The sequence below is a fragment of the Diadema setosum genome, chromosome 18 (genome assembly GCF_964275005.1).
Source record: "Diadema setosum chromosome 18, eeDiaSeto1, whole genome shotgun sequence".
NCBI classification, from domain to species: domain Eukaryota; kingdom Metazoa; phylum Echinodermata; class Echinoidea; order Diadematoida; family Diadematidae; genus Diadema; species Diadema setosum.
Genome location: NC_092702.1, coordinates 29,599,982 through 29,624,006, shown reverse-complemented (window position 1 = coordinate 29,624,006; position 24,025 = coordinate 29,599,982). Strand labels below are relative to the sequence as shown.

The following is a 24,025-nucleotide window of genomic DNA, read 5'->3' as shown; positions in this document are numbered from 1 at the left end:
ATGTAGTTTCTGAATTCATCGTACGGCTTTAGCAGGCATTTTTAGCATGGTAGGCCTTGAGTTCCAATAATTTGCATTAAAAGATTTTGCGAAAATTAGCTAAACTGTGATGTTACCATCACAATAATTGTGACCATCAATGGATATATCACGTTTTGAGATGAAACTTTTCATGTGTAAATATTCAAACACACACACACACACACACTTTATTATATGATATGTTTGTATTGTGTCTAGCCTATAGGCATAGTTACTGTTTGTACCTCTTCACCACAACCAATGTCCCACTTCTCCCCGTTCAGTGGGGGTTGTTTCATACAGCTGTTCGTAAAGTTACGAACGACTTACGAGCGACTGGTGATCAGTTCTTGTGCTGAATTATGGAAATTCTGATAAGTATAGCACATCAGAACTGATCACCAGTCGCTCGTAAGTTGTTCGTAACTTTACGAACAGCTTTATGAAACACCCCCCTGAAGCCTTATTTTAAATCAATTAGGTAGCCTACGACACAAAATAGGCCTTTCAGGAATATGAGGTATAATAACAACCCATCATGACTGGCCTAGACATCGGTAATCTTTGGGTCCGAGACATGAGTGCCCCATTCTTAATATCAGAAAATTCATACGACAAAATGCATCAAATTACAATTTTTGTTCCACTTCTCCCCACTCTATCCCCCACCACCCCCCCCCCCCGCCCTGCTCTCCCATAACAATTTGTGTTCAGTATACTATAAGGCTCATCCTGCTAACGATACGTACTCGACATGAAACTGACCCCATACTCAAGTACAATGGTGGTTATTTACATAGATGTGATGGAAATGTAGGTTAGGTCAATAATGCGTCAGTCATGGGTTGTACGCGTTGGTCAACAACCTAACTACGCGCATGCTTTTGTTGCTCCATTATTGCTGTGATCCCTACGTAGGTACCTTTGCGCGTATTCTATTGTTGCCATTGTATGGAAACGCAGACAACGACATGCATTTCATTATTTTGCTCACAATCTATCCGCAGCGAGTTGTAGGTCACTTGTAGACCTCGGTGTTACGGTGATCCAGATTCGGATGGCGACGGAAAAAGCTATAAAACGCACATCTTCCAAACCCATCAGCCGATAACATTGTTGGTCAAGATGAACTAACGATTTGTTAGAACTTCCAGTTCCGATTATCTTTATCAAAGCGCGTTCGCTTTGTAATCTTTGCTTTCAACTGACGTCCATAACTAACGTTATGCCTAACCGGAATATTGGATCGGCGAACGAGTCTCTGAAATCAAAAATCCTCAGAAGGGTTCAGGAAGAAAATGCACGAAGCCAGAGAGAGAGGATGAGGGCACGACAACGACTACGTCAGACGAATGTCGAGAACGTATCAAAATTAGACGTTGCTTCGCGGTCACTGCGACGTAACGTTAGAATTGCAACAACAAAATCACTGCCAACACTGGCAACAGCCAGAAAGAGATCTAACATTAGAAACCCACGGAAACGAAAGCTGAAGACAGTGAAGGGAAGCAATGAAGAGAACAGCGAGACTTGGTCGAGGTGAGTTTTACATTAGATCTAATGATTCTAACGTTTATAAAAACCTGTTAGTAAGATAAGCCTAACCGTTAGTAGAATATAGGCTAATAATAGGATTCTACCAGTGAAGGGTCATTAACGTCTTTCAAGATTTCGTAGAAGCGGGTCTCTGGAACTATTGTTAACGTTAGAAACACTAGGCCTATTGCCTAACTGTAGTTAGATCTAACGTTAACTGTTAATGTTAGACAGTGTAAGCGTTCTAGATCTAACGTTAGGGTATTTCTAACGTTACTGGGTCCTTCACAAAAATTCGGTTAGTGTTAGGATTTCTAGTTTACAGATGTTTTATGTTACGTTCAACAGGTCTAACGTTATACAGTAAAAAGATTGTAATTTCCAAATTGCATGTGCACGCAAAATTTCTTGGTTTATCGAAGACGTCTAATTTTTCTAAATTCTACATCGTATCAAATCTTTGGTCTGTAAGAAAATATTTTGAAGGGGATTTTGATCTGAACACCAAACAAACATTAAAACGAACAAGCCCAGATCAGATACGAGTAGGCCCTCTATCTAAACAGTTAGATCTATTTTTCTATAAGATTGTTCTAACGTTAGAACACATTTTGGGATGCCCTACTCAAATAATAACGCAAAGCACTCTAAGACTTTCAAATTATCGTATGGGCCGAGAACGAGAGTCATGTGCATATACTACTACTGTACTAGTAACATATAGAATCTAGACGCCCTCTAATTTCATCCGCTTTCAAAGGCAAGATAAGGGACGGTAATCGATATGATTTAGTTTACCCTTGTACTAAAGTTGTAGGGTCTATAAATCAGTCGATCCAATGGCAATAGCAACACGACGCCTAGACGGGCTATTTTCTTTCAAGTTGCATGGGTATCCCGAACATCTGGTTAACCTGAATAATCTGAATAAATTTAACTGAACTGAGCGCTCTTGGAACTGTGCGACTTGCATTGTAAAAGTCTCAAAACCTAAATTTACTTGTTTACGTATTGGAGTGATTGAGCCTTGCCCTAAAAAAAAAAAATAATAATAATAATGATAATAATAACAATAAAAAAAATCATTGTGTATCAGTGAGAGATATCTTAACTTTGGAAAGATCTGCTATGACCGCACAATGATAAAAATGATGGTATATCAATCGAACAGGCAGTACTATAAAGTGCTTCGGCCTAATGAGCAATTAACGTTTTTAAGATCCTAGTCGAAAATGTAGAGCAATAAAGAAGATAAGTATGATTTATTTAACAAAATACTATCAAAACACTTACTTTCATTTCCTGTTAGTCATCTTCTGACTCCTTCTGTTAATTCGCCCGTTGATTTCTTCTTTCTTCCTTTCCTTCTTTTTCTTGTGTAACCTTTTTTTATCCTCCCCTACCCTTTTCGTCTATGTCATCTTCAGGGATGCCAGTTTTCAGGCCCTGGTAGTGTCAAAGTTCAGGCCGCTTTCGTGTTCAAAGTACATGTAGCTTCATTTAAATGAATTTCAGGTCCTTCTCTTTCATTCTTACTAGCATCTCTACATTCTTTCGCTTCTACCTTTTCCTTTCAACTTAATCAAAAACTTTCACCTTTGAGAACTCCCAAAGTGATCTGAATCCACGCACTTCTGCACTGCGCTCTTTTGTTTTCATGTTGCCATGTGTATGCGTCTGCAATACAACAGAAACTCTTCATAATTTGATATTTTCACAAAAATGTTAATATCAGAGTAAAATCATACAGTAATTTCATATTCTCAGTTTTAAATTAGCTGATGTTCCTGGAATCACACACAAAAAGTCCAGACCGCTGTTACCTGAATTGATAACTCTTCTTTCACCTTTCACGTCTGTTAAAGGTCACAAGAGGAACGACCTTCTCCATTGCCTGCCAAGGTCTTCAAGACAAGAGACAGCTTGCCGAAAAGCTCTCGATCAAAAGAACACGAGCGATCTGTTCTGCCCACTAAACGCCGCCTGCGATCGGCAACTGCAGGGGTCCCATGCCGCCAACATCTTAAGAAAAGCGACAGTAAGAAAAAAATTCCGAAGAAGAAAGTAGATGCGGAAAAGGTTGCCATAGCATCCACCCCACCTAACGCATTACAGAAGGATATGACAGAGACGTCAAATAGCCCTAGTCGTTTGGTCATTAACGAAGAATTGCCCACCTTATCACCTGCAGTGATTGTGCCTGAACGAATTACCCAAGTAGCACGGGTGCAGAGTCGAAACGATGGGCCAAAGAAAATAGTCAAAGAATCTGCTAAAGAGACTCCTTCATGCAGCAAGATTTCGTCCGACGGGGCTGGTAGAGAGTCTGGCGCGCCGGTGCGTGAGCTACTCAACAAAAATGTCAAGGCAAAACTCAGGGAATCCCTACTCGGAAGAGATACCCTCGCGACTGTGACACAATCTTCTGGGACAGACGCTGCTCCAAATGAAGTCAGGATTGTCACAACACAAACAAAATCCTCATCGTTGGAAGAAACACCAAAACCTAAAGTTCAGGTGTCAGCCTGCGTCGCTCCCCTATCTGCGCCGATGACTGTGACCACGGGGGAAGCCGCACCAACCGCGAAAGCTGCTGTCGGAGTGGAGGCGTGCCAGGTTACTCCAGTTTCTGTTGCATCTGTCACAGTACTACCGCAACCTTCGGCAAGTATTACATCCACCTTGCCAACTTCTGTAACCTCTACGAAGCAGAATACACGAGTGACAGTATCTCAGGCAGCGACGGACGTAATCGAGGTGCCACCAACGCCTACCACCTCGTCGCAATGCGACAAAGAACCCGTAGGAGAGGGCGAGAAGATCAAGCGGCCGATGAATGCCTTCATGATCTGGTCGCGCGAGCAGCGCCTCATTCTCTCACGGCAGAACACGGGGATGACGAATGCAGAGATCAGCATCCAACTGGGGCACATGTGGAACGACCTTAGTTATGATGTCAAACAGAGATATTTTGACGAGGCAAACAAGCTGAAGGCCCAGCACAAGAAAGACTACCCAGGTAAGTGGAACATTTCTATATTCTATGCGTATTTGTCGTATACATCTGTTTTCGTTGTGTTTTGAATGTGTTCTCTGTGTATCGCTGTTATCATCGCTCTACTCGACACAGAACTTTTAATGGCAGTATTTTGCTTATATCACATTCAAGTATTTTTTTTTTTTTTTTTGCATACGCGATTCATAGTATGTGTGGCCATCCTTAAAGGCTTCGATATGTCTCATTTTCAGCAACATCATCATGCGTGTTCTGCCATGACAATGTACACTTTCGCTTATGTTGCTAAACGTGACCTGTACGTTTCTTGTATTATTCAGACATATATGATGGTGCTGAAGATTGCTTTATCATCCTTCGCCCATCTTTTATTTGTATTTTGTAAACCACAGATTGGACTTACCAGCCGCGACCAAACAAACGTCGCCACAAGCGAGAGACAACACTATCGACGTCACCACCAGGCCCCGCCACCCACATGCTGCTTGTGATGCCCGACGGCGAGCAGATACTGTGTCCTGCCATGCCCGTCACAAGCTGCCCAGCGATGTCCAATCCCAGTGGCCAATCAACGCTTATGCATACCAGCCAAACAATACCTACCCAGAATATCACGTCAGTTTCCGTCCAGAAAAACCAAGAAATTTCTCCCCAGAATAATCAAGCCATTTCTGACCAGAATAACCAGACCCTGTTTGCTCAAAATAACCGAGCAATTTCTGCCCAGGCGATGCCTGTCAAGAATGTCTCATTTGTATCACTCTTGAGTGACCAAGCGTTTCCTGTTCCGAATAATGCAGCTATGTCCGCCCAAAATGTCCAAACTATGTCGGCTGTAAAACTCCAGACGGTGCCAAGCCAAGATGTCCAGACGGTGTCGGCCCAGAGTGTCAAGACGGTTTCTGCCCTCAGTGACTCAACGATGCCCGGCCAAAGCAGCCAGACGACGCCTGTCCAGAGTGTCCAGACACTGTCCGCTACCAGCGGCCAAATGAAGTCTGTCGAAAAACAGAACGACTTAGCTAAGTCAGGGCAGAATCATCGAGCCAAGGCAAAAGTCAGCAAGAAAGCAACAACAGCACGCAAGACAGGTACAGTAATAAGAAAATCCCTCCCTGCTTCTATGTACAAAGCGTAGAAGACAGCTTTATCAACTGGTGGAGGGTTGTGTTTTGTTACCATGAAGCGTTCATATTATACACTTTACAAATGAATGTTACTTACATACGTCACTGATGAGTGGGGGAAACAACCCGAAACCATATTAAGATTTCAATACGAGGGTGTAAATTTGGTTAATGATGTACCGTTTAGGAATAAATATCAACGTCTAAAGAATCATAAAGTCGTCAAAATGCTCCAAAGTAGAAATCAAGGCCACCATTTTTCTTCTAATGCATGTAGAGCTGTCATGATGATGTTACCGATAAACTACACAATTGCCCATTACAGGCCCTATGTACACACATATAACAACACATACAACTCAAACGCCTTTCAATAGTTATCATAATTGTACGTTTGATGTCATTTTTCCCAAAGTCAAAGGGCAAAGACAGAACAGAACAGCTGTCGCTTCCACTGTGCCATCGATCAGTACACCACAAATTGGCATGGCGGGAAGCCCAGTAGAAACGGTAAGATTTCCGTCATTATTTCTACTTATCTGATCAAGTAATCCTTTTATTTTATTGTTAAAGTGACATTTCTTCTTGTCTTCAGGGGGGCATTTCATGAAGGAACTTGTCGGATAAAATGTCCGACAAGTCAATTATATCCGACAAGTCAATCAGACTAAAGAATTTCTCAAAACTTGTCGGATAAAAGAGACTTGTCAGATATTTTATCCGACAAGTTCCTTCATGAAATGCCCCCAGGTCGTTGATGAGGCTCGGTATGCAAGATCCAGTGACCAATTTTGAATAGTGTTTAAAACAGCATGCAGTACAACTGTGTCCTAGCAATTTGTTCTTGAACAGTATATGTTTTTCCAGGTTCGAAAATGGTACTTGACCATGTAGCGTGCAATGGGCCGTCAAGATTCAGTGACTGTTCTGAAACTAAAGATGGCCTACATTGTACACGTTTCCCATTCAAAGCCCTGCCACTTAAGATCTCATTGGTACATCCAGATGTGAACAGGCAGGATTCATAAGTGCAATTTGCCACGAGTGCGTCCCGATTCAGTAGCATTTTGGATGACTATTGAAACGCAGCCGAAAGAAATCGAATCTTTTTCTGGATATTGACATCAATTTCACGCCGTAAGATCTCACTGTATGGGATACACTGTACACACTACGTGTAGAGAACGTTACCTTCTAACTGCGTATGTATCACAAAGTGTCTATTTTTATGTTGATTACTGTGAACACAGGGTGGACAGATCTTGTATACCGTGAACCAGGTCCAGCAACAGGATGGAAGATACGTGTACCTCACGCCTGTCACCGTCGCACCACCAACGGCAATCATGCCTCAGCAGGTCTCTAGCCTTGCCTTGAACACCATCAACCTGCCGACTCAGTTCCAGCAGGCTTCCGGAGACAACGGCAAGACTCAGTCTACCATCACCACTCCTTCCCAGGGAGGGCAAATGGTGCAGCTGGATGGTAGTGTGATCAACACCTCCTTTCCGTTTTACTTCACCTCGATTCCATCCGCTCCGGAAGCGACCTCACGTCCACAGAGCGCGACGAGCTCTAAGAAGATGCAGGATGCAGCGCTGCTCAGCACCCCTGCCCCAACCTTTGGCGCACCCGGAGTGACCCCTGTCGACATTTCCCCGGCCGTCGGCGAGCCGCCAAAGGAGGCGCAGCATCATGCCGAAAAACAAGAAGCTTCCAAACCTCACGCCGAGCAGGCAGTGACAACGACGTGCGACATCAGCACGCCGGATCGACTCCTGGCGAGCTTGACGGTGCCGCCGTTGGACGACGACAGCGAGCGTCTGTTCGATCGAGTCATGAAGATTACGACTGAGCCGACACCTGTGAACTCCAACCCGTCCTAGAGAAATCTGAAGCGGGATAACATTCTGAAGTGGGATAACATAACAACCTGTAACTCGGCGTCTAGAACCTCTCCCTATACAGAAGCTTCTTGGCTGCCAATAGGATCACATGAATCAACCATGTTTGGCAGTCGTTATGCCAATTTGACACCTCTCATTCTAATGTTTGCCAAGCTGATTCCACGCGGCTGATTACAGCCAGCTTTGATTAGTATTTGCATTCCTTCTGACAAAATGTTGAAGCGTTACTTGTTGATGCTTGTTAATCACACATAATGATAATGCTGTTGTCTTTTTGTAAGATTTTTTCTTATTCTGTTGAAATGTATATACATTGTACCGTTTTTCTTGGAACTGAATTCCTCAGATGAAGTTCAAAGCTAGTCCAGTTTTTGAGTGCCTATATGGTTGCAAAGAAAAGTGCTGCTGCCAATCATTTTTTTTTCTTTTTTGAGTCCTCAAAGGACACATCTTGCATATTTGTGACCTTATGAGAATATTGTATAAGAATATGTAAATGTCTATATCATTAACAAGTTTATCTCCTTTACAAGAAGAAGAGTATGAAGTGCCAATGACGTTATCAATGTCAGGAAAAGGGGTGGGTAATAGGTGTAGTAAACAAAAAAAAAAAAGGCTTCTGACCATATACGTATGTAACTACACACATCAGCAGCAGAGTAATTTCAACTGGGGAAAGCGATGGCATAATATTATTATCCATTAGACTTGGAGAAAATAATATGTCCGACAGCGTGACGCAGGTGTTGGATAGCGCCGAATTATAAATCAATGCATTGTCTTTAAAAAAAGACTGTTGACTTTTGTTAAAGTTGACTGCATGTCAGTGAAAATAAGAAAGTTGAAATTTCTGTGTCTTTCATGCATTTCTCCTTTTATTTTGTTTTGCTAATTTGTTATTTTTCTCTTGATGTATACAAAATAATTCTTTGTGTTTGTGTTTTCCATGAAAAAAGGCATATTCAAACCTGATTTGCCAATGAAATACAAAATAATTGATTTGTGAACATTTAATCTTAATGTAATTGTAGCTGTGTTGCTTGAATAAATTGTACATGTTGTTGTTCAAACTTTGCATATGTACAATTGAAAATAAATGTTTTATTCCGATTCTCCCACATCTGGAAAAGTTTGTCATTCTTGCACTGAAAGCATACGCACTTAACTGTACTTTGGATGTTATAAGTAGCATTGGTAGGTTAAGGGAAGGGGATGCTTTGAACAATGCAAACTAGCAGAACAGCTGAAAAGAAATGTTTTTCACTTAGATTCTGTTGCATCTGGAAAGCTCTCTAGTCTTGAATTAGTTGTATACTTTGGCTGTAATAATTACTGTTGTAGATGAAGGAATGGGGCATTATAGATAACTATTCCCCCCCACCCCACATCATCAGCTAATAGCTAACATAATCATCTCAAACCTTCATGACAAATACAGACCCTGTACAAACAAAACAAAACATAACAGAAATCATTGAATTCCAGTATATTATTAAATAACTGAAGCTTTATTCAAGACGCATTTCATGTTTTTTATGCCTCCGCAACGAAGTGGCCGGAGGCATTATGTTTTCGGGTCGTCCGTCTGTCCGTATGTCCGTACGTATGTCCGTCCGTACGTCCGTCCGTCCGTCCCGTTTTGTTTTTGTCGATATCTCAAGAACCGTGTGGTGGTTTTACATCAAACTTGGTATGAGGGTATATCCTTGGGGGATAATACTTTGTGTGGATTTTAGGGTCACAGGGTCAAAGGTCAAAGGTCACAGGTTATTTTGTGAAAAAAAACATTGAAATTTCATGTTTTTCTCCATATCTCGCAAATGGTTCAAGGTATTCTCATGGAACTTAGTATATATGCTTGTACCGATGGGCAGTGATTATCTAGGGAAGTTGGGGGTCATGGGTCAAAGGTCAGGGGGTCAAAGGTCAAGGTCAACTCCTCAAAATATTACTACTTTCCTTCAAATGCAATATACCTGAAGGTTTTTTGTTTTTTAACTTGATGTATGGCATGTATTACCCAATATATATTTTTGGGGAAGTTTCTTGCCAAAACGTCAAAGGTCAAAAGGTAAAAGGTCAAGTGAAAGTGCTAAATTGCACTTTTTCCTCCATATCTCGAAAGTAACTCAAGGTATCATCATGAAACTTACATATTTATGCATGTTTAACCTAACAGTGATTCTCTTTGGAACTGTGAGGTCAAAGGTCAAAGGTCAGGTTTAGATAATGCTATTTTCCCATTTGATACTGAAATTATACTTTTTCTCAATACCTTGAAAATTACTCAATGCATAAACTTATAAAAGGGTCAAAAGTCAAGTAAAAATCATCAGTTCCCAAAAAATCTGCACTCTGACATTTTAATCATTCATCCAATTGAACCTAGTTCTAGGAAAGTGAACATTCAGCACATCTGTGTCAAACCTGTCATTTTAATACTTTGCCAATTGTGTGAAACTGTCATCACACATTGTCAAGATATTGTACTATAGACCTATTAGGAGAACCATGCATTATGGCGGAGGCATATCAGTAGCCGTAGCGATATATCTAGTTTTTCTATACAACGGTTACCACCTTTGAAGATCCCCCGAAAGAGCTGTATCCCATGGACTAATGAATGCAACAGTTGTTGTAATTCAGTGTATTCCATTGGACGGAGAGTGAAGTTTACATCACATGGTGTTCAAGTTAGGCTCTTTGAATCACTTTACTCATATTTTCTTAGTGTTTGAATGTGTGAGAACATTTTGCAAGCTGCACTGCAACTTCTTCATACTCTAGTACTGGTAAACTGATGTAGATCATGATTCATCCATTCGAAGCATAACCCCCAAAATTCTTTAAATGAATCAGAAAATTGGATCTGAACTTCCGTCATGTGATGCTTTGTTGAAAAAATAACAATCGGCTTCTTCTGGGGTCCTTCCATTGGAAGAATGGTCCTTGTATGCGAAATGTCGCATGATGTGAGTTCAGATCCAGTTTTTGATTCATAAGATTTTACTATAGGGTGTTCATCTGAACTAGTATCTTCTGTGAGACATATCTGTTATCGTAAACCTAGTTTCTCAAGATAGGCTGTCTCACATAATGTGAAGCTAGCTAGTGAGGTTTGTTTGAGGGGTGCACTTGAGGAAGAAGCGAGGCAGTGTCACATTACCATGGTAATTTTTTTCACATGTGAGGACACCAAGATATGCATACATTTGCTGTTGTTTTTACATATGATTGACATATTTTTTTAGCTTTAAAAATTGCACTTGAGAGATTAATACAATCGATCATACATCACTAAAACAGACTTCTAGGGAAGATTGCATTTGTGATTGTTAGCGCCATTACTACATGTATTTGGGGAAAATATGGAACTTCACAAATTCCACATATCTACATTTCCATTTTTTGATCAATTTTAACAAAACTTTTGCTGTCCTGATGGGTTCATTGCACTCTTATCAATGTCACTGTTAACAAGGGGTGGAGTCTCTTCCTTTTGTCAAGGTCAACTCAAACATGGAATGAGCCCCTCCTATGTCGACGTCAACTTGGTAAACATGTGCAGAGCCTCTCTTTTTTTTTTTCATGTCTCTCAGTCTGGTTCCTTTGTCTTCTCTTTGGCATGTGCTCTCCTGTGCTTCATGATCTCCGACGACGTGAAGGAGAACGTCTCGTTGCAGTCGGGACAGTCGTATTGTCGGCGCAGCGACTCCATCCCGACTTTGTTGCTGCTGCTGGGAGTGGCAAGCTGGAGTAGATTCTCTGAGTCTTTGTAATCACAGAACAGAGAGAAGAAGATAAAGACAAAAATTGTGGTTAATTGCTTGGAAATATTAGTCCTAAATAAATGTGCAAGACAGTTTAAAATAGAACTACTACCCATCAACAGGCAAATACCACACATCAGAGGGTCTCTCATCCCACATTTGGCATGTGTTACTTTTCACTCTGATCCTAAACCAGAGACCACACTGCTTTAGATTACCCCATCCCTCCACCCCCACCCCACCCCCCTCATTTAACTAGGCTTGACAAACAAATCCACTCTCATCAAATTTAACTCTGCAGGGTGGGATGCAGCAAGATTCCCATGACCTTCTTTGTGGAAAGTTACCGAGAGCCAATTGGGTGTGACACATTCACTTTCATCAACTCTCCACTTAAAAGAGTCCAGGGAACCTCGCCGCACCCCACTCATCAGCATCCTCCCTTCATCACCTTCTGCCGAGATGCCAGCCGAGCACTCCGCCTCATGCTGGAGTCGTTCTACCAGTGTGACCACCAGGCCCCTCTCACAGGTTGGACATGTCCAGTGCTTCCTCAGGACAGCCGTGTAGCTGGATTCCATACTTGATGCGACTGTCTCCATTAAGCTAGTTGGAGTAAGGGTGGTATGTTGGAGTGGTTATACACAGAGTGTTGATGTGAACAATACAGTAACAATATCAAAATAGATAATGAAACTTTTCACTCTTGAAGTCAGCTTTTAGATACAAGCATCAAAATGTACTGTAAAATATGATATATTCACGGCACGAAATTTTCTTGAATTGGAGCCAACAGCCTTCTTCTAGGCATGAAATTTTCGCAAATTGCCACTGGCATTCAATGCATATAGTGTAGACAAGAAATTTTGCTTGCATTTTGATTTCAAGAATCTTGGTGCTCACGAAATTAAAATGCACACGAACATTCCTTGTTTCACAGTATTCATCAATCATATCAACTATCCTGACAGACTCCTTTTGTAAGAAATTATATTTTTTCAATCTGTTGGCAATTAAATAGTAAAAAGGATGCATTTGCAGATTTGAAGTATTTCATCCTGTATCGTACAGAGTATACTTGCACAATTTACCTCAACTCCTCTTGTGGTATTCATGAACTTCACTGAGATCAGGGGCGGATCCAGGAATTCCGTAAAGGGGAGGCGCCTTTACAAAATTAAAGGGGGTTTGTGCGCCCCCCCATTTTTTCTTTTATTTCTTTTGTTTAAAAAATTGATAAATAAAGGGGGGCACATGCTCAGTGTGCCCCTCTCTGGATCCGTCACTGGAAATGAATCTTTTTTATAACCAATAAAAAATGTCAGAGGATATTTTTAGGCTCTTCCACCATGTTGGATTACATCAAACTACAATGTACTAACAAATAGGGAGACTGAAGATGCAGAATGAGAATGGTGGCATAAGAGATGGTGAAGGTATCTCAGTGGACACACCGAAGAAGAACTCACCATCCATATGTCATGAAATCTGTCACTTTCCAACCTCCTTTGGTAGGGTGGGGCTCGGAGTCTTTGCTGAAGGAGCCAAAGAACTCTTCATCAGACTTCCCTGCTGCTGGGACTGTATGTGCAGAATCACAGGAAGCAAAGGATGCAGTGAGAACTCATCTGCATGATGTTGACTGATAGCTCCCGACATCGATTGATTGATTGATTGATTGACAATCATCAATCAATCGATCGATTACCCATTGACAGATTGATTGATGGATTGATTGATGGATTAATTTATAGACTGATTGAGGTATTGATTGATGGAGTGATGGACGGAGTGATGGATGGATGGATGGATGGATGGATTGATTGATTGATTGATTGATTGATTGATTGATTGATTGACTGATTGATTTGATATGATTTGATAAAATGCTTAGTGTTCTTAGCAAAGTGTGAAAACAAATGGGAAACTAGAAATGTCGCCATGGCGACTGGTATGCCTCCGCCATGATGCATGGCTCTCTTAATAGGTCTATAGTACAATGTCTTGACAATGTGTGATGACAGTCTCACATTAAAAAAATATTAAAATGACAGATTCGCCACAAATGTGTTGAATGTTCACTTTCCTTGAGCTAGGTTTAATTGGATGAATGGCTATACTGTCTAAGAGTGCAGGTATTTGGGGATTTGATGATTTTTACCCGACTTTTGACCCTTTTGTAAGTTTATGGAAGAAGTGAAATTTAGCACTTCACTTGACCTTTTGGCAAGAAACTTCAAAGAGAATCTCAATTGGGTAATACATGCATACACTAAAGTTTCAAGAAAAATCCTGCAGGCATTGCATCTGATAAGAGGGAAATAGTGACATTTTAATGAGTTGACCTTGACCTTTGACCCATGACCCCTAAATTCCCTAGATGATCACTGCTAATTAGTACATGCATATGTACGAAGTTCCATGAAGATACCTTGAAATATTTGTGAGATATGGAGAAAAAAGTGAAGTTTTAACATTTTCACTTCGACCTTTGAACTTTCATCTCATGACCCAAAACTCTCTGGTTAATCTTTATTTGGTAGTTCATGTATACACCAGGTTTCAAGAAAATACCTTCAGGCATTGCATAGATATGGGGGAAATTGTGAGATTTTGAGCATTTGACCTTGACCTTTTGACCTTTGACCTTGAGCATGTGCACCCAAAAGCTGATAGGCACAACTTCGCCCACTCATACAAACACATGCCAAGTTTCATTTGGATACCTCAAATCGTTTTTCAGTTACACTGTCCACAAAAATTTAATACGAAAACATAAATGCCTCCGCCGACACTTCGTGGCAGAGGCATAAAAAGAGAGAAATACGGACACGAGAGAAATACATAAGATATTCAAGAGACAAAGCAGTATGCAAATACTGCACATAGATGTTGAATATGAAGCACCAGCAGTACGTAATAATGTCATTACTCCAGTGTGGTGAAGAAAAGGTATATAATACTCCGATGGATGTACCTGTTGGGCCAACATAGAGGTGTTGGAGGTCGGTGGCCCCAAGTCTTCTCACGGTGTACTCCACATGGCTGGAAAGGTATTCGGCGAGTTTCTTTGCCAAGAGCCGCTCCTGGTGGATGGTCTTCAGGTTGGGCCCTGCCAGGTCTCTGCCCATCTGGGATTCTGAACAGGTGGTAGAAGGGGAGGTCAAAATAAAGACCGCACCTTTCTCGGACCCGACAATTTTCTAAGTCATAATGCATGGAAGTGTGGCTGCTTTTAGGAGGCAGGAAAGACAGACAGACGTACAGATAGATAGAAATAGATATGCAGATGTATAGAAGTAAGGGGAAAAGAGACAGAGAGAGGTGTTGAGTCACTAGGTAGTACAAAATATAAGATAATCAAATGTGTCTACAGTTTGAGAGTGCTAAAATTATGATTGGAGGTTTATGCTTGTATATGTACATGTACTTTCAGTGCACATAAATCCACGTGTTTAAAGGGATTGTATAGTTCTGGATGAGACCTAACTTCAGGTTTCCGACATTTTTTTTTGAAGACCTAACTTCAGGTTTCCGACATTATGGTGAGAAAATCAGAAACCTCTTATGAATATAAAAGAACACGTAATTCCAAGAGGAATTCAATGTTTATTTGATGAAAATTGGCTTTGAAATTGCTGAGTTTTCCAAAACTGAGCGATCCTAATAAAAGGTGAGATCCACATTTTAGTGGGATCGCCTTGTTTTACTTTGTTTTTGGATATCTCAGCCATTCCAAAACCGATTTTCATCAAGTCAATGTTGAATTCCTCTTAGAATGGTATGCTTTGTACTATTTTATAAGTGGTTTTTTGGTATCTTGGAAAAAGTAAAAAGCCCAATCCTCATCTCTACCAAGACAATACTATCCCTTTAACATGTATATTTTTATCTAGCAAATGAATTGTTTATGACGAGCATGAAAGTTTATGAATGTCAAATACCCTGACATACAATTATCGTACACGCAATGTAATCAGCAACACAATATTCCTTCATTTTTTGTTTATTTATTCATTTATTTTCATTGCGTCAAAAAGGATAGAAGGTAAATTCTCACCTTTCAACCTCATCTCCAGAATTCTGATCCAGGCAGCCCGCAGGCTGAGAACAGCCGGTAGAATTTCCTCTGCAACCTCCGAATCTTGGAAGCAGAATTCTAGCCACTCATCTACCACAAGCCTGATAGGAAACACATATAGATACAAACACAAGCAAAAGCAATTAGGCCAAAACTTTCCTATTGGCAGATTGATTGACAGCAGACATAAACACTGAAATGAACATGGACATGCACAATTATAATCTGTACCTATATCCGGGCAAGCCTTGGGCTTGACTTGGCAGAGCCACCTGTGGGGGCAGTTTGTCTAAAAACTTATCCCAAGACCAAACATGCTTTAATGATGATAAGTTCAGGCTAAGTCTGGGCTCACTCTGGGCCTAAGATTTAAATTTTCAGTTCATGAGAGTAAGCATAATGCAATATTGCAGCCCACTTTGTTATTATATAAATGCAATTATAGTTACTATAGCCTTCATTTTTACTGAAATCTATGCTTGATCATCAAAGCTTTATGACATTGTTATATACATTCATTAGAGTCATGAAGTATCTCAAAGCTTAGCCTTGTGAGTTATGCACACATAAAACATTATTATCCATACACAGGATTTTAGAGCCTAAGTACAAGTGTTATTTTGTCGTCGCACCTCATAACCTCCGACCCACTTTGAAAGTTTGTTGAGCTCGACCAATATTTTCTGCCGAGGTGACCAATATCTAAAATATTTGACGGCAAGAGGGGGATTCCCCAAAGTTTTTATAAACTGCACCGTGATTGGTTGAGATATACGAGATGACCCAAAATATGAAGTAAAAACGTCTGTGATTGGTCAATCACGAATTAACTAATATATCGTTTTTTCTAAAATTCTGTGTTTATACAAACAAATATCATATATTAATTAGTTAATTTGACGTTGATCTAAGTTTCCTTTGGAATGTACATCAAAATACATAGATCACATAGATCTGGGAATGAAGTGGATTAACTTGCACTGAAGAGTGTACCATACCCCATGTCAGGATCAAGTACAGTAGGAGACCATACAGCACTAAGAGACAGAAAGGGTAAGTGAAAATATTCTTTGCTAAAATCCTCTGTAGGATAATAATGATAAGATTGGATGTCCTATTTTCGGTCAATACAAGGAAATATTGGACTCGCTAAGCAAAATATTGGACTCGTCTTCGACTCATCCAATATTTCCTTGTATTAACCTCAAGGCCATCCAATATTATATAACCATCATGAATGAGATCATGCATTGCTTACTAACACCCATCAAATATAACGCTCTATACACTGGGGCATATGACTACTTCTTCAGTCATATGGTATTTCTCACTGTTCTATCATACTTCTGATTGGCCAACGAGATTCAAAATGTTTTCGTCTGCCCTGCTAGTTTCACCCCGTAATCTCTCCTACAGATTCAGAATATCCAATTTGAGAGTCAGTTGTGGTGTATCATTGCACGTGCACAATCATCTTTGGCTATATTAAGTGTGCAACGGCAGAGCTTGTGTGGAGTTTAACCACTCCTGAGTCTGCTCTCAGGTTTGTGTCCAGTAAATACACTGTGAGCCTGGGCCACATCCTGCCCTCAGCCCTAGCTCGGCCTGAGCTCTAGCCAACGAGTGGCAGCTTGAAGGAATGTAACTGATGGGTCACCTTGTGCAGGCCTGGTTTGTGTCCAGACTCCTGGCATACAGTAGCACAGTCTGCAGAGCCGGGACCCTCATGGTGTTCACCAAGTATGGCTTGTTTGTCTCCAGCAGTGACCTGAAATGAACCAAAGACCATGACATAAGCATTCAAACCTAAAGGAACACCAATTGAAGGAAACTGAAACCCAAATACACATGTGGATTGAGTGAAAGCAGCAATCCTAGTAGAACACATCAGGGAAAGTTTGAGGAAAATTAGACAATCCATCCAAAAGTTATGAATTTTTAAAGTTTTGGTGCCGTCATCACTGGACATGGAAACTACTACACTTCATGATGTCATTACAAAATATGCGAAGAAAATTCAACATATTTTCTTTTCTTTTTTTGCATAATGAAAGAGCACTTGACTTTATACCTCTTTCAGAAAGCAAGAGATGATATTACTCTGAGCATATGTCAATACAAAGTAGATAAAAATCTGTTGTTTCCATGAAAAATGAAAGTTGTGGAATTCTCCCTGTGTTTCATGCCATGGTGATGGTATGTACTGTTATTGACAACTTAACAATGCACAATCGTAAATCTTCAAGAAATGGATGTGCCCAATAAGAAAACCTTCTTCTGAGTATTTCATCTCCCACTAATCCCCATATTCCTCACACCTTCCATCGACAATCGATACTCACACATACGCCAGCAGCTGATGTCGGGCACTGAGAACTCCTCTTTTCCCTGTGGTTTCATCTGGCAAGGTGTCCCCCTCTGGAGGTTCAAGCAAATCAGGGTGATTGGCAAATATTCCAGTGGGGTGAAGAACAACAAATGGCTTTGCCTGTACATGAGAGAGAGCAGTAAAGAAAAAAAGACTTTACATGCACGTAACATGTACATTACAATCATACAGTTTGTATCTATCAACTCAAAGTGCTTAATGCTCCAAGTGACACAGTGTTAATATATTGAAATTAATGTAATTACAGAATACTAATGCTAATATCTCTGATGACCTAAAGTCCACAACAGAATGAAATGAAACTGAGTTATGATATGGTTGTTGCTGACACTACCAAGGCTAATGCGACAGAGAATCTAAGAATGATGATGAATTGGTGGTATACCTTGGTGTGGAAGACCTGGTCTGACTCTCGCCGGTAGGAGTTGCAGTCATCAGCGATGGCCAGCTGGGGATAGAGGCCACTGCACAGAATGACCTTCAGCAGGTTGATCTCGCCCGTCACAAGACTTCGGTTCATGTTGGACGTGGCCTGAGGGGCAGGGCGGTCAACACAACAAACTTAAGGTGTGATTTCACGGAGCACGCGAACGATTTGCGAAGGACACGAATGGCAAAATCCAGCATTTGTATTTTAATCTGCAAAAGATCGCCAAATGAACGTGAGGGTTCGGAAGCGTCGTCAATTGTTCGCAAATGTTGTTGTTACTTCGGCAAGAATTTCAAAAAATTTTGAAATTTTTTGCGAACCTTCTTTGCACACTTGGTCGTGATTTACTCGTGATTTGTTCTCGGAAGTGTTTTTAAAGCCTCATCATATGCGCAAGACCTTCGCAAGACAAGTGCGATGTTCACAAAATTTTCGTGAAACCCCAAACACACCACGAAACTTTGGAGAATGTCTCGCGTATGTTTCGCGAAATCTGCGAAGTTTTTCCGGTCATTTTACGACGTAACCACAAACTGTTTGCGTACCTTTTGAGACATTCTCACAAACATTTAGCGCATGTTTGGGGTATGTATGACCTACGTTTTCTACAAGTAAAAATCGTTGCATACATCTAAACATCACTCAATTATTAACAACTATAATAGTAAAAAAAAGAAAGTAAAGACCAGCAAAGAGAAAGCTTAATGTTTGATGTACAAAAAATACACTTAAAATGAATCTAAAGTATGCCAAAATTACATTTGAAACTAGAGATTATTGTTTGAGAAACTGAAAAAAAAATCAAATGCTTTACTAGTGGAGATAGGTCCTAAGAAAAAACTCCAGGCACGCACACAATAAAGACATGATAGAAAAAGAAAGGAGAAATACAGGAAAAAAAAAAAAAACTTCAACTCAAGACAGCTCCCACCTCTCCTTGGGTACATTTTCTCCCATGATGAAAAATTTGCATTGTTCCATTTCCGTCGCGTGTTCTTCGTGTACGTAACGTGCTGTACTTTAGCAATGATACACACGACATTCGCACATACATCGTGAGAACTTCGCACAAATTGCGCAAGAATGGTTTTCAGCTTCATTGTCGGAACACATTTGGCGAAAAACTTTTCCGAATGTTGGATTTTGTCATTCGCGTCCTTCGCAAATCATTCGCGTGCTCCGTGAAATCATACCCTTAAGAATAATCCTGTGACAAAGATTCTGGGGTTTAATTCATGAAAGTATGATGAGAGACTTTTTCTTTTTTTGCTCATAAGACATACTTATAAGCAACTTCATGAAATGGATTTTATATTCTTCTCTTTGAAAGTCTTTCTTGGCTACATATGAGCAACTTTGGCCATTCCAAGATTTATGTAAAGACTTTTATGTGAAGACTTCATGAAATGGACCCCTGATATACCCAGTCACTACATTGTGGTCAATAGTAGGTAAGGCCATAGCATAGGGCAGGCAAAAAACAAATATATCACTGACCCTGAGAAAATGAGACTCAGGTCACTGGTTGCAACTAAGATATGTTTTTTCCATGTTGGATGTAGTCTCAGAGTAGAGACATCCATCACAAACCTAGCCATGATCCTGAGACAGTGACCCTAGACTAACTGGTCACTACATTGAGGTTTATAAAATACATGATCCAAGCACTGATGGGCATGTGATATGAAATATCTATCAATAACCCTGAGAAAATGACCCAAGTCTCATTGGTCACTACACTGTGCACCTCACCTCAATCTATTTCACTGCTGGATATATTAGGCTCATACCATACCTGTCATGAGCAAGCTGAAGTGAACCAGTTACAATAATACATTTTATGAAAATGTGTGGTTTCCTTTAGATACTACAAAGTAATAGCATCTGCAGTATTTTAAAGAGTGCTACTGCTGCTTAGAGAGACATAGCAAAACACTTATTTGGGACAAACAAACCTGACCATCAAATTTAAACAGGGCATGAGAGTGAGAATAGAAAAAATCAGAAAAATCCTGGTTGTCAAGCAGAGATAGATATCAACTGACCTGCAGCTCTGAGAGATCATGTGACAGCTTGAACTGGATGTCCGCCAGACTAGCGGCATCGTCATCGCCTTCATCCTCCTCATCGCTCATGTCTGCATCCTGCATGTGATAACCAGATCATCGGATCAGATTGACACAATAGTATCATCAAGGTTGAGATCCAGGCATGACAGTTTTTCAATCACAGCTCACAGTTTATGATGCATACCTTCTTTAAATCACAGCCAATAAACCAGATTGATGCAATAACAGAATACATAGCCAGATACAGACATGAACATTTCAATTGTTACAATACGCACAAATCTATATAGTATTATGTGCTCTCTAACATACCTACAGTAAAATCGAAATGAATTGAATTGAAAAGGGGAAATTTTCGCAGTGTTGAAATGGTCGCGCATATCGCACAACCAGAAACTATCATGAAAATAAAAGCACGCTAATATTTTTGCTTGCCATATATTCCTATACGTGATGTCTTGGTTCTGCGGAATTAAAAAAACACAAAACTCTTCTTACCCGGCAAAGCACGTAAAATTAGTCTCGTGAAAATATTCACATTTACAGTATATACATATAATCACTGTATTTCATATTAGTTTGAAGATTGCCATTCATCTAAAATTTACGTCATGGTCTTAGCAATGAGCCCCATAGTTTGGTATCAAATGGTGAGTATAATTGTAAACAGCAGTTTCTGACATCATTAATCAATGAACTTTGTACTTACATCTGCTTCCAGCTTGAGAAGTTTCCTCCGCTTGGTGGCATTCTGGGTCTTTCTCCTCAGCTCCTTCAGCTTGTACCTCTCTCTGTTCCTGGACTGACGCTCCAAGCTGCTGTATTCTCTCTTCTCATTCTTGAAGCCCAGTAAGTTGTTGCCCTGCAAACAAAAATTTGCTGAGGTTACAATATAAATTTGACAGGCATAGTTGTGATGTGTGTTGGGGCTATACAATTCCATGTGTACTGGTTGTAACATCAGCGGCTTGCACTGCTGCAACTACATGGACAAAACACTACAAGTATGCAGTATTTCTATACAGCATGTCTATTACAGACAACTTATAATTTGGTGAAGAATGCAAATCTGAACTCTATCTGATTTAACCCTACTTACCATTTATCAACATTCGACTACTGAAATCAAAGTAACTCCAATGCAGCTTCACAAACTTCATGTACGTATTGCTGCTGGCTTTGCAACAGAAAATTCATCATGACCCAATCCTGCTATGTATTTGAATGCAACTTTTGATTATTGCAGCCTATCGTGGTGACACTTAGCATGTGGCCATGATGCATGACTACTGAACCCAGTGCATGTTGCATAAATTCAATACACAGAAAAATGATCTGTGAATTTGCAACTGGCTATATGCTTTTGAACCTGCCTGACTTTAATAGAAAGTGTCATGATTTCATGTTTGACTTATCTACATTAAAATGTCACAGGATACATTCTAGATTCAGGATGATAATTTCTGTGCTTTGATCTCCATTGGCAATTGGTTAGATTCTTGAACCTGTCTTACATACAAAGTCTTGTGATTTCATATCAGCCTCATGAAGGTCAGACATTAAAATCTGGGATGAGAATTGTTGTGTTTAAAAATATTGCGCTATCCATGTTCCCATTTGTAGTTATAGTTGTGAAAGAAATGAAACATACATCCAGGAGCTCCTTGAACTGTCTCTTGAGTTTAGACATCTCATAGAACCGCTGCTCCTCCAGTCCTCGCTTCTTGCACCATTTCCTGGAAGATGAGTTCCTGGATGCTTTCACCTGAAATGACAGGAAAAAATGGGGAGGGGGGGAGACAGGGAGGGGGTGTATTCATAAATGACGAGTTAAATCCCTGTCCTCTTTTTGGCATAAGATCCACAGCTTCTGAAATATTCTCATGTATATTCATGTCTACTCCCAAAAAATGAAAGGGCTACTGTGGGTGAAACATGAAGTGCAAAATAAGTATCCACAAATCCTTGAGACAGTAAAGAGGCTTATACAGGAGAAACAAACAGGAAATGTCATGAATATTCATAACTATCTTCAATAGCTTAAAGGGCTTGTGTGGCCAAAGCAGAAGTAGTGTGCACAAAAGACCTTGTCTGTCACTACAATGTGATGGCAGGTTTGGTTGGAAGTGAACTGATTCAGTCATACCTGAATCCACTCGTCATAGGCATTGAGGAGTGTGAATGGATCCCCATGGTCCGACTCCAAGGCTCTTCTAGCACTCTGAAATGCAAAATCACACCAAATAAGGCTTTAGATCATCCTTGCCTATACCACTGAAAATGAACATGAATGTATTGGTTGATGTGCACGTACAAGGTGTTACTTCTATCAAAATTGAAAGTGATGTAGAATGCAGTAGTTTTGAGCATAACTACTAGTAGTGATGAACAGCAAGTATGTTGTCACATCGTACCGTATCCGGGCAATTACCCCCGAGGGCAATTACCCCCCGGCTAAATACTGGTTAGTGGTAAGGTTAGAGTTAAGATTAGGGTTAGGGTAGGGTTTAGTGTTGGGAGTTTGGGTTATGGTTAGGATTAGTTTCAGGATTCGGATTAGGATTAGGGACAGGGGAAGGGTTTGGGGTAATTGCCCAGGGGGTAATTGTCCTAGACCCTGTCACATTTACCAGTGAGCATTATCAAAAGAAATGTTGATGTGCAGCACAAACCATAGAATGAGACCAATCAAAACTCTTCACATTGAATTGAATAAGAACACTGAGTTGACAGCGGATGCAAATTTACAGACCCTTCATATCATTTTATCAAAATGCCTGTTGCTCCCATCCAATGCAAAGAAAGTTACATGCATATATGTTTCCCTGAACATTCTGTTAACTGGCTGAGAATAAAGCATCATCATGAACGTTAGTCAAATTATGTAATATAAGACCAGTATCTCTGGATAATATTGATGCACAAGTATCACTCTGTACGGGATTCTATAGGAAGTTCCAGAAAAATTTCCATGAACAAGTTTTGCTGACATCTGCGTGGCTCACCATTGCATCATGATCCCTGTGCGCTCTGCTGGTGAATGGTGACTGGACACTGAGGGCAGCAGCTATAGACAGGACAGGGTCAATCATCTGGAGATGACATATCAATAGAAAAAACACTTAAAAACTAGAAACAAAATATGGAACAGTCTGTGTGCATGGTACCACTCACCCTCGAACATATTCACAATGCATTGGTTATCACATTTTGGGTGTCTATTAAGCAGTTCTAAGTTTTCAATAGCAAGTATCAAACACTATTTAATATTGTAGTGGCTCAAATTCAGATATATATGACCACCATATAATTACGAAGTTCGGGGGAGGGGGAGGGGGAGGGGGAAGGAGAGGGGGATCTGAGGTGCAATAAGCCCAAAGCTCATTTTGAAATGGGTTTGCAATAATCAACAACACGAGAAATGCACCACACCTTGAAGATGGTGCCCATAATGAGCATCTTGCCAATGACAACGTCCACCGGGAGCTGTGATAGCATCCGGCCTGCCGGGGTCAGGGTCTCCTTCTCTGTGAGGGCGCCCTGCTCCTTAAGAAATGTAATGGAATTCTCCACGCTGGCAGGCGGGGGAGGCTCAATGAAAGGAAATCTGGGAAAGGTACACAAAAAGGCAAACAAACAAACAAAGAGTGAATGAAAAACAACAGCAGAATCATGACTG

At 40.5% G+C, this 24,025-nt stretch overlaps 2 protein-coding genes across 4 annotated transcripts in view; one reads left to right on the top strand and one right to left on the bottom strand.

The window, feature by feature from the left end:
• Nucleotides 1-985: 985 nt before the first annotated feature.
• On the top strand, nt 986-8,725 carry LOC140241577 (uncharacterized). Its single transcript, XM_072321311.1, has 5 exons — nt 986-1,560; nt 3,423-4,576; nt 4,966-5,664; nt 6,116-6,210; nt 6,951-8,725. The coding sequence occupies exons 1-5, from the start codon at nt 1,247-1,249 to the stop codon at nt 7,584-7,586; spliced, it is 2,898 nt and encodes a 965-aa protein (XP_072177412.1). The 5' UTR covers nt 986-1,246; the 3' UTR covers nt 7,587-8,725.
• Nucleotides 8,726-9,111: 386 nt separating this feature from the next.
• Nucleotides 9,112-24,025, bottom strand: part of LOC140242119 (probable ATP-dependent RNA helicase DHX34) — a 31,074-nt gene continuing 16,160 nt past the window's right edge. For all 3 annotated transcript variants that reach the window (XM_072321883.1, XM_072321882.1, XM_072321884.1), the window contains exons 15-28: nt 23,779-23,953; nt 23,352-23,438; nt 22,493-22,567; nt 21,998-22,111; nt 21,056-21,208; nt 20,323-20,421; nt 18,233-18,379; nt 17,801-17,946; nt 17,116-17,226; nt 15,438-15,559; nt 14,355-14,516; nt 12,847-12,958; nt 11,829-11,983; nt 9,112-11,378 (exon numbers count right to left, since the gene is read on the bottom strand). In XM_072321883.1, the coding sequence (XP_072177984.1) occupies nt 11,203-11,378; nt 11,829-11,983; nt 12,847-12,958; nt 14,355-14,516; nt 15,438-15,559; nt 17,116-17,226; nt 17,801-17,946; nt 18,233-18,379; nt 20,323-20,421; nt 21,056-21,208; nt 21,998-22,111; nt 22,493-22,567; nt 23,352-23,438; nt 23,779-23,953 (1,834 nt within the window). In that variant the 3' untranslated portion in view covers nt 9,112-11,202. The remainder of the gene's footprint in view (nt 11,379-11,828; nt 11,984-12,846; nt 12,959-14,354; nt 14,517-15,437; nt 15,560-17,115; nt 17,227-17,800; nt 17,947-18,232; nt 18,380-20,322; nt 20,422-21,055; nt 21,209-21,997; nt 22,112-22,492; nt 22,568-23,351; nt 23,439-23,778; nt 23,954-24,025) is intronic.

Coding starts and splice junctions, on each gene's coding strand:
- LOC140241577 (XM_072321311.1), top strand. CDS start 1,247: ATGCCTAACCGGAATATTGGATCGGCGAACGAGTCTCTGAAATCAAAA. Junction 5,665..6,115: donor AACAACAGCACGCAAGACAG/GTACAGTAATAA, acceptor TTTTTCCCAAAG/TCAAAGGGCAAAGACAGAAC. Junction 6,211..6,950: donor CGGGAAGCCCAGTAGAAACG/GTAAGATTTCCG, acceptor CTGTGAACACAG/GGTGGACAGATCTTGTATAC.